The 12,202-nt window shown below is 44.8% G+C and overlaps 1 protein-coding gene across 2 annotated transcripts in view; it reads left to right on the top strand.

The window, feature by feature from the left end:
* DGKI (diacylglycerol kinase iota) overlaps nucleotides 1–12,202 on the top strand; it is a 448,623-nt gene that overhangs the window by 185,896 nt on the left and 250,525 nt on the right. For both annotated transcript variants that reach the window (XR_004484538.2, XM_033432383.2), the window contains exons 4-5: nucleotides 7,728–7,802; nucleotides 9,168–9,224. Coding sequence is in view for 1 of the 2 variants with exons in the window: in XM_033432383.2 (XP_033288274.2) it covers nucleotides 7,728–7,802; nucleotides 9,168–9,224 (132 nt within the window). In the remaining variant the exon portion in view is untranslated. The remainder of the gene's footprint in view (nucleotides 1–7,727; nucleotides 7,803–9,167; nucleotides 9,225–12,202) is intronic.

Here is a 12,202-nt window from a genome sequence, read left to right on the forward strand (position 1 = left end):
GATACCCGCTAGCCCCCGTTCTCACTTTAATTGTTCTCTTTAGCACTTATTCCTATCAGCGTATCGTGTATCACACTTACCTATCTTGTTTATTGTCTGTCTCTCCCAGGAGAATGTAAGCTCCATGAGATAAAAACAAATTTTTTTTCATGTTTTATTCACTACTGTATCCCCAGTGCCTGGGACAGTGAACGGCACTTAGTAGGTGCTCAGTATTTATTGGTTGACTGAATTAATATATCAATCATCTCATTTCCTTTTGTCTTCCTCCTCCTGCTTTCAGATAGTGCTGCATCCTGCCACCAGATTGAATTATTATTTTTGGCCACATGAGTCTCAAAAATTATTAGTGCCCCATTGCCTATTAGGTTCAAATTTGTATTTCTCACTCGAGATTTAAGGGCTTTAGCAATCTTTTCCCATCCACCTTTCTAGCCTAACCTGCATCACCCATCCGGGACTTCTCTTTGGGAAGTCTGGCCTGCGTGCTGGCCCCAATCCTCTGCAGCCCCACGACTTGCTACCCAAGTAGATATTCCAGAGCCTTACTAGCCTACAGACACAGATGGGATCACATGAGCATCAGTAATGCAGACTTCCTGTTCTTAACTCCACCCATTTATGTAAGACCTCAGCCTTTTGCAAGATAGCCTTCCTGTCCGATATCTCTGGAATTCCCCCAAAGACATCACATTTGTGGTCACAAAAATTGTTTAGCTGTACTTACCATGAAGCCTCTACCCCATTTTCCCTCTAGTATTTATGAAGGTCTTCTGTCCCTCAAACACCTATAGAATGCCTCTTTCTCTCTTCTTTTGGGATTGCCTATCCTGAAAATGCTTGTGTCCTAGAGGGGTTTTGTCTCAATTCCAAAGCCACCAGTTCTCCAGACTGGGGTTGGGCTGGGGGCTTACACTGAGGAGAAAGCCCTAGTCTGCAAGCCTTTTCACCTCTCCTCCCTCCCTCCCTCTCTCCTCCCTCCCTCTCTCCTCCCTCCCTCCCTGCGAGAATATCTCTTGAGCTCCTAATATGTGTCAGGCAGTGTTCCTGGTGTTGGATTAGGGCAGAATGGAAATACAGAGGAATCTCCATCTTCTTGTAACTCTATACTTTGTAACCCAGGTCCTCTCAGGAAAAGTTCTGCTTTGCCGTTTCCCTTTGAGACCCTCGTGACCCACAGCCAGTGTTCCCACTCCCCACCTTCCTCCGCCTGACCCCCGACCAGGCACACAGAGAGGCCTCCACACTCCACCGTTAAGCATGGTGCCCAGTGACTCACGCAGATGGACGCCTGTGGGCCCCTGGCTCAGCGCCCCATCGGACACGCAAAAGCCCACTCTGCTCCTTCGAGGAGGCATCAGTGCCTACTATGTAAAGAGACTTTGGATCCTCTCCCTGCTGGAGGGGCTTCAATTTTCAAATATTACATCTTTTCAAGGCCCAGTTCAACACTTTGCTCTCTTTGGTGTTACGTCCTTTGTACGGAGTCAGCCGCTGGGGCTTCACCCTGCTCTAGATTACAGCTTTCACTGTCTGAGCTGTTCATTCAGCACTTGGCCGTGCACGGTCTTCTCTTGTTAGTGACCTTTTCTTTCAAGTCCTCCGTGTCGCCTCAAGTGGCGCGCCAGCTTCTCCCAGGAAGGACAGAAGCTTCTTTCTCTTTATTTCCCGCACAGCACTCAGAATGCTGACATTGTTCCAGCTACATGCAAAGTTCATACGTGGGACATCTCAGACCATCCTGATTCCCGAGAGCTGGCGTGTGCGGATGTAGGCGCATCGGTGTGCGTTTGCGTGTTGCTGAGTATTTTCGTTACTTGTCTACGTGACCCCCTTCCCAACCCCTCAACCTCCTGTGGCTCCCTCCTCCTTTCCCTTTCGTATATTCTGAGGTACTTCTGGCATCATTTGGTATCTAGGGTGGCGACGCTGTGGGGATATCCCAGAGGGATCCGGCCCTCACTGAGCCCCGTCCAGAGGACACGTGGCACAAGCACCTGGGGCCCTGACAGATCAAGGCCTTGACTCCGGCAGCAGTACCCAGGCTGAGGGTTTCACACAGAGGGAGGGCTCCCTGCAGGAGACCCTCAGAGGTGGGCTCTGAGATTCCCGCCTCCACCGCGCGCCCCTGACGTGAGGCATCTCTGTTCCCCGGTCTGGGCTCTTGAAATCCTGCCGTCTCGGAGCGACTTACTTACGCAGCGAGGAGCCACGGTAGGGGCGCGCTGGCACGTCAGCTAGCCACCCTCTCGGTTTGTCCAACACGGCCTGTATTCTGTTTGAGGCAAAGAGGCGCTGGCCTGAGTGGCGATGGAGCCCGTGCTTTGGCCCTGAAACCACATGAATGGAACTTCCAGATAATGTCAGTCTTCTTTTTCCCTAGCACCAATTTACAGATTGCATCCTAGACACCCCAGGGAGTAGAACTTGCCGAGAATGCTTGTCGTTTCTTCTAATTGGGTTTTTAAATAAATCAAAGAACCCTTGTTTGCATTTACCTAGGATTATACAGCAGCAGTGTTCTTGTTCGTGTTGCCCGTAGGGGCGATCCCCACTGGAAGGACGCTGAATTCCTGATGCTCTGAAGGCTTAGGAAGCTTCCTTCCCTGCACTTTACCGAGCAGTCCCTTCACCCCACCCTCGGAGAGGAAGAAAAGGGTAGCCTTGCCCGGGCCCAGTTGCCCCATCTCCCCCTCCCATCACTGTGCCCCTGTAGACTGAGCTTTGTGTCCAGAAGGGAGGATAAAATTCTTCTTGTCGCACTCGCTGTTTCTCCTTTGCCTGACTCCCAGTGCTCAGTTTCTGTTTCTCACCATGATTCTTCTGACGTGGGAAAGGTGAGGGGGCTGAGAATTACTGGGAAGAAGACAGCTGGGGGAGCCTGAGTTGGGAAGCTCATCCCACCAGCCTCATGCAGCCCCCTTTTCCTGACTTTTCACCACTCGGCGCTCCATCCTGTCCTCCCCCTAGTGCCTCCTGTGCCCCCTTCCCCACTCCCAGGATGGTTGGGCTCCTGCCTGGAGCCCCTTCCCTGGCCATGCATCCTTTTGTCGCTGTGGCCTTATGATAAGGGCGGGGCTGATGGAAGCAGTGCTTCCTTGCACTGGGTCTATGAGCCCATGTCTGGGAACTCTGTGTGCAGTGAGATGCTGCCAGGCCAGTACTTCTGTGTGGCCAGCAGCAGCCTCTGGCCCTGAGGTCTCCTGAGACAGGAGGCCAAGAAAGGGTTGCCATGTCGGCTCCGGAGACTAAATATTTCCTCCTACTTCTCCACTTCTGATCTCTGGTGATTAAAGCTGTGTGTGTGTGTGTGTGTGTGTGTGTGTGTGTGTGTGTGTGTGTGTGTGTGTTGGGGGGAGGGTGGCGTCCTTAAGGATACAGTGGGAGAGGTGGGGTCAGAGGCAGGATGACTTGACCATCTTCAGGGAAAAATGAGATTTGGTGTGCGCTTATCGGGAAGGGGCTCAGCCAGCCTTTTTGTACATGCTCCTTGGGGTCAAACTTCAGACTAAGGGGTGGCATTCAATTTAAGTTTCCTTGGGCAGCAAGGAGGCCTTGACCTGTCAGAAATCATAAACTGTGAAACTAGGTTTCCCTTTCTTTCTCCTACCCTATCCTTCCCTCCCTCTCTTCTTTCTGTCTCTATCAAACGTTGTTAACTACTACCAGATATTCATTGCTACTTAGCAGAAATCACATCCCTTGTTCAAAGGAAGAACATATAGCTTGCTTGGTGGTACATATGGATCAGGGACTTATGACCAAAGGAAGTGGGTAGGTGGGACAGGATTAGATATTAAACTGTTTCTCAGGGACAATTATATACTTTCTACCACTGCTTGCCTCTGGTCCTTTTGTCCCCGCTCCAGCTTCCATCCCCAGAGACAGGGGTCTAAGGTTGTGACAGTTTTACTTCCATACTTGATATGAGCTGAAGTTTGGTGAGGAACTGTCACCGCTTGGAAGGCCAACAGTGCCCACAGCATGGGAAACATGTAGGGCCAAGTCAGAACTTTGAGTGTGTTCTCTTACAATCACTGTTAGGTCTGCTGGTTAGGTTACGCCCACCATCCTAAAGCATAGCATATCATTCATTGTGTCATTATTATATAAGTAAATTATGATCAGAGTATAATGGGGTATAATCTATGTTATAGCCTATGTTGTCTTAGTTTTCACAGATGTGCCCCCTCCACTAGTTTTTACAGATGTCACACACACACACAATTACAAATTAATGGATTTCCTTTGACAAAATCAGGAAACCCTTAGTAAGGACACTGAGGTTACTTGATATTTGAAGCAGTAAGCCTAACTGGCCTTTAAATTCATTGATGAGAGTGAATTATTAAACTTTTATAATGTTAATTTTTAAGCATGTTTGGGTCCCAGGCCATGTTTATTTTTAAAATTGTATCTTTGTGCTAGGTTCCATAACAGCTATGTCCCGATATGAAGAATAACAACTAGGCTGCTGACTTAATTTTAATGACTTTTCTTGCTTTACCATTTTTCATAGTGAGGGAAGTATTGACTTAAGAGTTTTTAAAGAAAAAGTGAGTCGTTACAATCTTGAGAATGTCTAGATTCCTGTGTTTTGTCTTTATATTTAGTTTAAATCTGGCAAATAAAAATTGGAACATAACCAAGCATTAATTGAGCAGTTTCTGCCCAGAAGCTTATTATCCAGCTACTTCAAATAACTTTAACTAATTAAAGCATAGTCGTAAACCAAGAAGTCAGCAGTTGAGACTTCGGATTCATTGGAGCAGTTTTCACCAGTTGAGAAACTAAAATCCATGTATTTTTCTACTGTGGAAAAAGACCTGAGGCCTTCATTCAGAATTTATGCACTTAATTTTGCATGTGATTATAGGCCTTAATTATCTGATTTATCAGATTAGAAGCTGTTTAGAAGCTGTCATTTTAGAAATTGAGGGCAACTAAAGTCAGGCACTATAACACTGAAAGACTATCTAGCCTGATAGAAAGACAGGAAGCAGAAAAATGACTGTTCTTTGCAGTAAAATACATCATGTTGTAGTGATGATAAAGAAAAATTCAGATTATGGTTTTATATATTCTGCCTCAGAAGGCATAGAAGCATGCCTTATGAGGGCCTTTTAAAATTTAACGTTGTTTAAATGAAATTAGTTTTATAACAGAAAGCACTTTTCTTCATATATTATCTGTAGAACACTGCACTTGAATTGTTACACATGAATGACATCGGTGTAGATACGTCTCACCCTAGGAAGCTGAGAGAGGACAGTCTTATGCCACAGGTTCTCAGACTCTTCCAGGCAAGATCCCTATTCACAGGAGATTCCGACTTGGAATCCAGATGGAGAACAAGGCAAGGAAGGGGTATTCTGGCTTCGGCGAGTGCACTTTTGTCCCTTCCCACCATCCCCAGTGACTCCCTAGGAGCCTCAAGGAGCCCTTGGAGCTCTGCAGGCCCCAGTGCAGAGCACACGTCAGGCACAAGGCTACACCAGGGCAGGAGTTACTGGTAAGGAAGGAGGTTTTGCAGGCGGCCTTAAATAAGCCCGTCAGTGGTTGCTACCATGAGAGTGTTGCTTTGCTTGCGTGCAGTGAAATCTGCTAGGGGTTTAGTGGATAATGGGTAGAATGAAATCAACTCCTGAGTGTCACTATAACTCTTGAGCAACAGGACTCACTCAGGAGCCCCGTGCATTTGCTGCGGGTGGTGCTAAAGCAGTGATCCCCACCAGGAGATCCGGAACAAACAGGAGAGCAACAATAGATTGCTCCTTACGGGCACTTAGCTCACGAAAATATTTGCAAACCTAGAATTTTATTATTGTTGCCTTGAGCGATGCTGCCATTGCTGGTGCTGCTACTAGTACTTGTCACTCTTCTTTTTGTGGTACGCGGGCCTCTCACTCTTGTGGCCTCTCCCGTTGCGGAGCACAGGCTCCGGACGTGCAGGCTCAGTGGCCATGGCTCACGGGCCCAGCCGCTCCGCGGCATGTGGTATCCTCCCAGACCGGGGCACGAACCCGTGTCCCCTGCATCGGCAGGTGGACTCTCAACCACTGCGCCACCAGGGAAGCCCTTGTCACTCTTCTTGTTCTCCCTCCCCATCTCCCACCCCTTCCCCTCCTCCCCACCTCCCGCCGCTTTCTTTTTAGTAGTAGAGCCAGGACACTTTTCAATAGTGTAGCTAGGTGCTTGGGTTTCCCTTATCCTCCTTTTTGGCAAAATCAATCGATTGCCAAGCTTACGTAAGGTTACCGACCATGTTCTTTCCTCAGGCAGAGGAACGCCACGAGTCACGAAAGCGTTTGCAAGCAGGGTACCTAAACCTTAGTCAGTGGGTATCAAGACAACGCGTGTCGTTGCTGCGGTACTGACTGCAGCGTTCTGGATGCTTGGCTGGTGGCTGGTGGCACTGTGGAGACTCCGTGTTGAATGGGTAGAACCACCAAGGAGGCGGGAGGCTACAGTTTCTTTCCTGATTCTGCGCCTTCCAAGGTGCTGGTTTGCAGTCCTTCCAGGCTCCTTGGTAGCAGGCACACCTCCCTTTTTGGCTTAAAAATCCTATCTCAGTAGGGGAAGCTGAGTCTTGTGTCTTTCTTAAGGACAGGGACTTTGGGCCTTTCACACTCGGATGCTTTGATGGGCTGGGTCACAGACTGGCTTTGTTATAATAAGTTTCTTTCAGTGCTCAACCCCCCAAATTATTCCTGCAGATCTGCCTTTTAGCCTGTTCTCCATAGAGAGACCTGAGCATTTGTGAGTCAGACGTTACATGGCTCCGTCAGTATTGAATGGAGATTTCCACCCCTTTCTCTCTCTCCCTGCTGCTTGTTTTTTATTGTTAGAAAAAAGATAAACCTCAGAGAATATTTTTATTGTGAATTTTAACTGGTACTGACAGGGAGGCCAAACTGTGCATGCTTTTAAGCACGAGCCTGCTATCAGACTAATTGACCCTGCTGTGCTCTAATTATATGACCTCGGGCACATCCCTTGCTGGGCCTGTTTTCTCATCCGTAAAATGGTAGTAAGAATAGTATCTATTTCTTAGGGTGGTGAGGATGAAATGAGGTACTCTCTGTGAGGTGCTTACAAGAATACCTGGCACATAGAAAGTGCTAAATTCATCTTAGCTGCTTTTGCTGTTACTGGGCTGCTGCTGCTATGATGATGATGATGGTGGTGGTGATAAGGACGGTGACTCGTAAAAGTTAAATTCGTCTTCTTACTTTCCAGAAGATTTGGGCAGAAACCAAGTAGCCTTGTATAGATTTGTGCTGGGAATAAAAGTCCAAGGGGATGGCCCCTTGAAATGTAAACTGTTTGGCTGTAGGGAAACCATGCTTGTTTTGAACCTAGACCCTACCCCTTAACTATTAGAGTAAACGTGAAAAAAAAATAGGATAATACTGCCTACAATGTTAGGTTATGAAACTAAGAAAATAACAGAATAAAGAGCTTGGTTCATAGTATATACTCAGCATACAGCAGCTAGTATAATTCTGTTTTAAAGAGAAAATCTTAGGCCACCCTCAGTCATGGATATGAAGTTACTTGGTAGGTCAGAGTACTGTTGCGGAAGTTTGTCCGATTATTGAATGTTTATGATGAAGTTTTAAATTGGTTTACGTTTGCCTCATTTATGTATACTCTCTTTACTACCAGGGAGCTCTTCAGAACAGACCGTTAACATTTCTTCTTGTCTTTTGAATTGTCTGTTGTAGAAATCAGCTCTCAGGAGGAAGTGTGCGGTCTGTAAGATCGTGGTCCACACCGCCTGCATCGAACAGCTAGAAAAGGTGAGATAGCGCCACCTGCTGCAATTTTTGCTACCCTGCCAGTGTTTGGACTTCAAAGACCAGGTGTCAGTCTCCATTTTCAACTTTTTGAAAACAATGCTCTTTTAAAAACCTGGAAGTCCAACATTACCAGATTAATAATGAAAGGATGGAAGGACAATGCTTAAGTTTCATTCACTGTATTGTTTGCTGAGGTATTATTTGATATCATTTTATGTTGATTCTCAGGAAAAAGAATAATAAGGTTAGAGAGAAAAGCCTCACGTGTACTCATTTTCTTCACAATAACAAACGTTGTTATTCACCCATGGGATTTTCCACAAGATGTTTTGTATTAAAGAAAAAAAATTCCATAGCTCTTTAAAATCATTGTTTAGACATGTCTGACCTTTGTAAGTTTACTTCTTTCTAAATTGGCTGCCACGGAGAGAGCCCGGCCAGAAGCTGAGTTCCTTGCTTTGAGCAGCGTTCCCGCTTACACAGCATTAATGCGTGGGAGGGGCTGGAAGTGACATTCCGGTGGTGTCTTTCCTCCAGAGGAGGTGGATTCTGCAGAGTCCATTTATCTGTCATCGGGGCCAAGGGAAAGGCTCCAGTAGTGAGCTCTCTGCTGTCCTCTTCCTTCCATGCCTCCTGCCCCTTTTCCACGTGGGATTCTCTGTGCATCATCTATCTTGAGCTGCCATGTGTAAATGTATTGAAATATTTTAGCCCCCGGGGATATTCATTTAGTTTTACGGACACATTATCAACTGTTGCCAAGTGATATTTTGTGGGAATGACTAGTAATATTTTACAATAATTTTTTTTTTTTGCTGTCCCAACTCCATTTACTCATTTCCTACTTCATTTCTACACTCCTTTCACCTTATCAAGTAGCTAAAGAAGATGTAAGTGTATAGGGAGACCTCCGCATCTAAAAGTAAGGGAGTGCTGAATGCTTGAAGAATAATTTTGTGTATTTTTGTGACTCATCTTCATCATATTAAAAATGTCTCAAGTTTATATTTTCCTACTTTTAAAATCTAAAACACAGCTGGATGATTTCAGCTGCCATATATTTTTCTTCTGCCTCTTTATTATCTCAGTTTCTCAAATTTATGGCGTAAGAGCATTACTGTCTAAAGATAACTTTGATTTCATCAGTGAGACTGAAGAGTCATGGACTGGAGATAACAGGATCGCTTGGGATTATCTAAGGTGATGATTTCAAAAGACTAAGAATAGTGTAAGACTATGTTCCTTATTCTTTGAGGTTTTTTTTTTTCTGTATTCTCAATATCTGTCACTGTTGGTTTTTTCAGGTAACTCATTCTAGTCAGGTGCTTATCTCTAATATAATACACTTTTCTTTTTAAATGACAGATTAATTTCCGATGTAAACCAACATTTCGAGAAGGGGGCTCAAGATCACCGAGAGAAGTAAGTATATCAGAGCTCTAGTTCAAATACCACCTTTTATTTCCCATTGATTCATTGGATTCATAGATATTCAGTAGGGATTAAAAAAAAATGAAGTCCATCTCCCTCTATTCCACATCAGTTTCTTTTCGATACATCAACACATACAATCAATAAAATCCCCAAGTCTCTTCAGTGTGTGTCTACTGCCCTTTCTTCTTCTCACAGAATGTATTGGGGAGCTAAGGTCTTATTGAATGGAACTAGAAAGTAGCGGGAGGAGGAGGTGGTAGAATTGAAAAGATAAGAAAGAAATAGCATTTTATTGACTTTTGGTCCATTTTAATTCCTGGAAGAGGTGGCAACTAAACTGAGACCCAAAGGGATGATCTAAGTGAAGGGCGGGGGGTTAGCTAGGAGGTGAGTGGCAGCCTTTGAGACAGAACACAGGCACACAGGCACAAAGGTGAGAGGATGTATGAGGAAGGCGTGAGACCTGAGAGATAAGCAGAGCTAGACCAGGAAGGCCCTTGTTAGCAAGGCTGCAAGTGGAATGTCTCATCATCATAGTAATTAGAGGGGGCATTAAACTGTTATAAGCAGAATATATTATTCTGGCTACAGTGTGGAGGGAATGCCATATAATTCAAGCAATATTGGAAGCATGGAGAAAAAAATTAAGGAGCTGTTCTCCTAATCTAGGCAAGAGATAACGGTGATCTGAACTAAGAGTAATACTGAGATGGAGAAAATTGGAGAATATGAATTTGAAGGAAACAGAATGGACAGGAGATAGTAATTGATTGGATTTTGGACACAAAGACAGGGGAGCTCGGAATAAACAAGGGTTCTTCTCTGAGAAAGCAATTAGATGTTGGCAAATGAGTTGCTCTGAGGATGGGGTGGGGAAGTAATGAGTTCAGTTGTAGAACTCTCAAGTTTGAGGTGTCCTGAGGCCCCAGCTGGGGATGCCCAACAGAAAGCTGAGTGGGTAGATGAGTTTGGAGCTTATGAGGAAGATTGGGCGCTAGAGGTTAGACATCGAGATAGTAATTAAAGCTACGAGAATAGATGAATGAGTGGAATAGGAATAGAAGACGTCTGAGTACAGAGGTGTTAATGACAGTTAATGAAAAAAGACACTGTGAAGAAGAATGATCTCGTTGTTACTGACTAATACAAGGAGATTGGGAGAAAACATGGAGAGAGAATAGGCTGGCGGTGGAGGTTTAGAGAGAGATGAAAATATCAAGAGTTGTCCCTGTCAACTGTCCTCTCCCACTGTGCTTGTCTATTATGTCAGCAAGAGGAAAGTTATGGGTCATATGTAGGGTGAGGAAATCTAAGAAAAATGATAGGGTTGTTTTACCCTCCATGTCACCCAAGTGCACTATAGCAATGGTCAGGAGATAACTCAGTGACAGCTCAGATGAAGGAGAAATTTTATTTAGGACCGTAGAAGCAACCACTTTGAGGTTTTAAGATGGACTGTATGAATTTCTAACCAGGGAATCCATATGTCTACCTTTGGTTCCCTGTCCTTTAATCTCTCTTTTTCTCTCTGGATAGATAATTGTAATTGTATGTGCAATTTTCTAATGCAAGGATTTTTTGGGTGTGTTTTCAGCAGCTGTTATTATTTCTCTTCCGTGAAGCCAGACCCTTTATAAGTGTTTTCAGCGCCTTCCCTTGTCTTCGTATCAAGGACTTGCTATTTCTTCCATTCCTACATTTTCACCTCCCCACCTTCCTTCTAGATTATCTCCATCATCATAAACATGCCCTGACAGCTCCCATCTTAAAAACCAAACAAACAAAAATAGTCCTTCACCACCAGCTGTGTCTTAACTGTGGCTCTGACTCTCAGCGTTGTGTTCAGTGCTAACTTCCAGAAAGTGTTAACTACGTTAATTGTTTTCAGCGTGTCCCCTCCTAGGCATTTTAACCTGTTCCGATCTGGTTTTTACTCTACCTGTTCACTGAAATTGCTTTTTTAATGTTGCCAGTATCTCCTTAATGCCAAATCCATTAGAAATTTTTCTGTTCTTATTCAGTCTTGCAGATGTGTTCAAACGACTCAGTATTTCATCCTCCTTGAAATGCTCTCCTGTCATGACATCTTTCCTAATGTTCCTCTTATTTCACTGGGTAGTCCTTTCATTGCTCACTCCCTGGTATTCGTTGGGCTTAGTACTGGACCATGTTCTGCCTACTGTTGTTGGGAGAGCTCATCCAATCCCTTGGCTTTACATATCATGTCTGGGCTGACAACAACTAGCTTTCCATTTCCAGCCCACACTTGGAGTTCCATTTGATATGCCCGCTGAATGTATCACAGTCATCTCAAATATAATACATTACAAACTAAACTCTTTATTTCCATCACCATAAAAACAAGTTTTTTCAGTTCTTTTGTACCTCAGAAAATGAGAGGACTATTGGCCCAGCTCCTTGATCGAGAAAATGGGTGAGGAGGGGGGTCATAATGATTACTTTTCTCAGGTACTCCCCACAGCTAGTTCATTTGCCAACCCTATCAATTTTATTCATAAAATATATTTCAAATGATCTATTTATCTCCATTTCTGTTGTCAGCACCTTAGACTAAGACACCAGGATCTCTCACTTTTTTTTTTTTTTTTTTTTGCGGTACGCGGGCCTCTCACTGTTGTGGCCTCTCCCATTGCGGAGCACAGGCTCTGGATGCGCAGGCTCAGTGGCCATGGCTCACGGGCCCAGCCGCTCTGCAGCATGTGGGATCTTCCCAGACCGGGGCATGAACCTGTGTCCCCTGCATCGGCAGGCGGACTCTCAACCACTGCGCCACCAGGGAAGTCCTAGGATCTCTCACTTTTGACCACTACAATAGGTTCTCCAGGATTCTTTAGTTTCCCCCTTCAATCCACCATGATTTAAGAGACTCATCTTTAAAAATGAATGTTGGATTATATCATTTTCCAACTTAAAACTCTTCAGTGGTTTCCATATCGTTTAGAGGA

Source organism: Orcinus orca, chromosome 9 (assembly GCF_937001465.1).
Source record: "Orcinus orca chromosome 9, mOrcOrc1.1, whole genome shotgun sequence".
Taxonomy (NCBI): Eukaryota; Metazoa; Chordata; class Mammalia; order Artiodactyla; family Delphinidae; genus Orcinus; species Orcinus orca.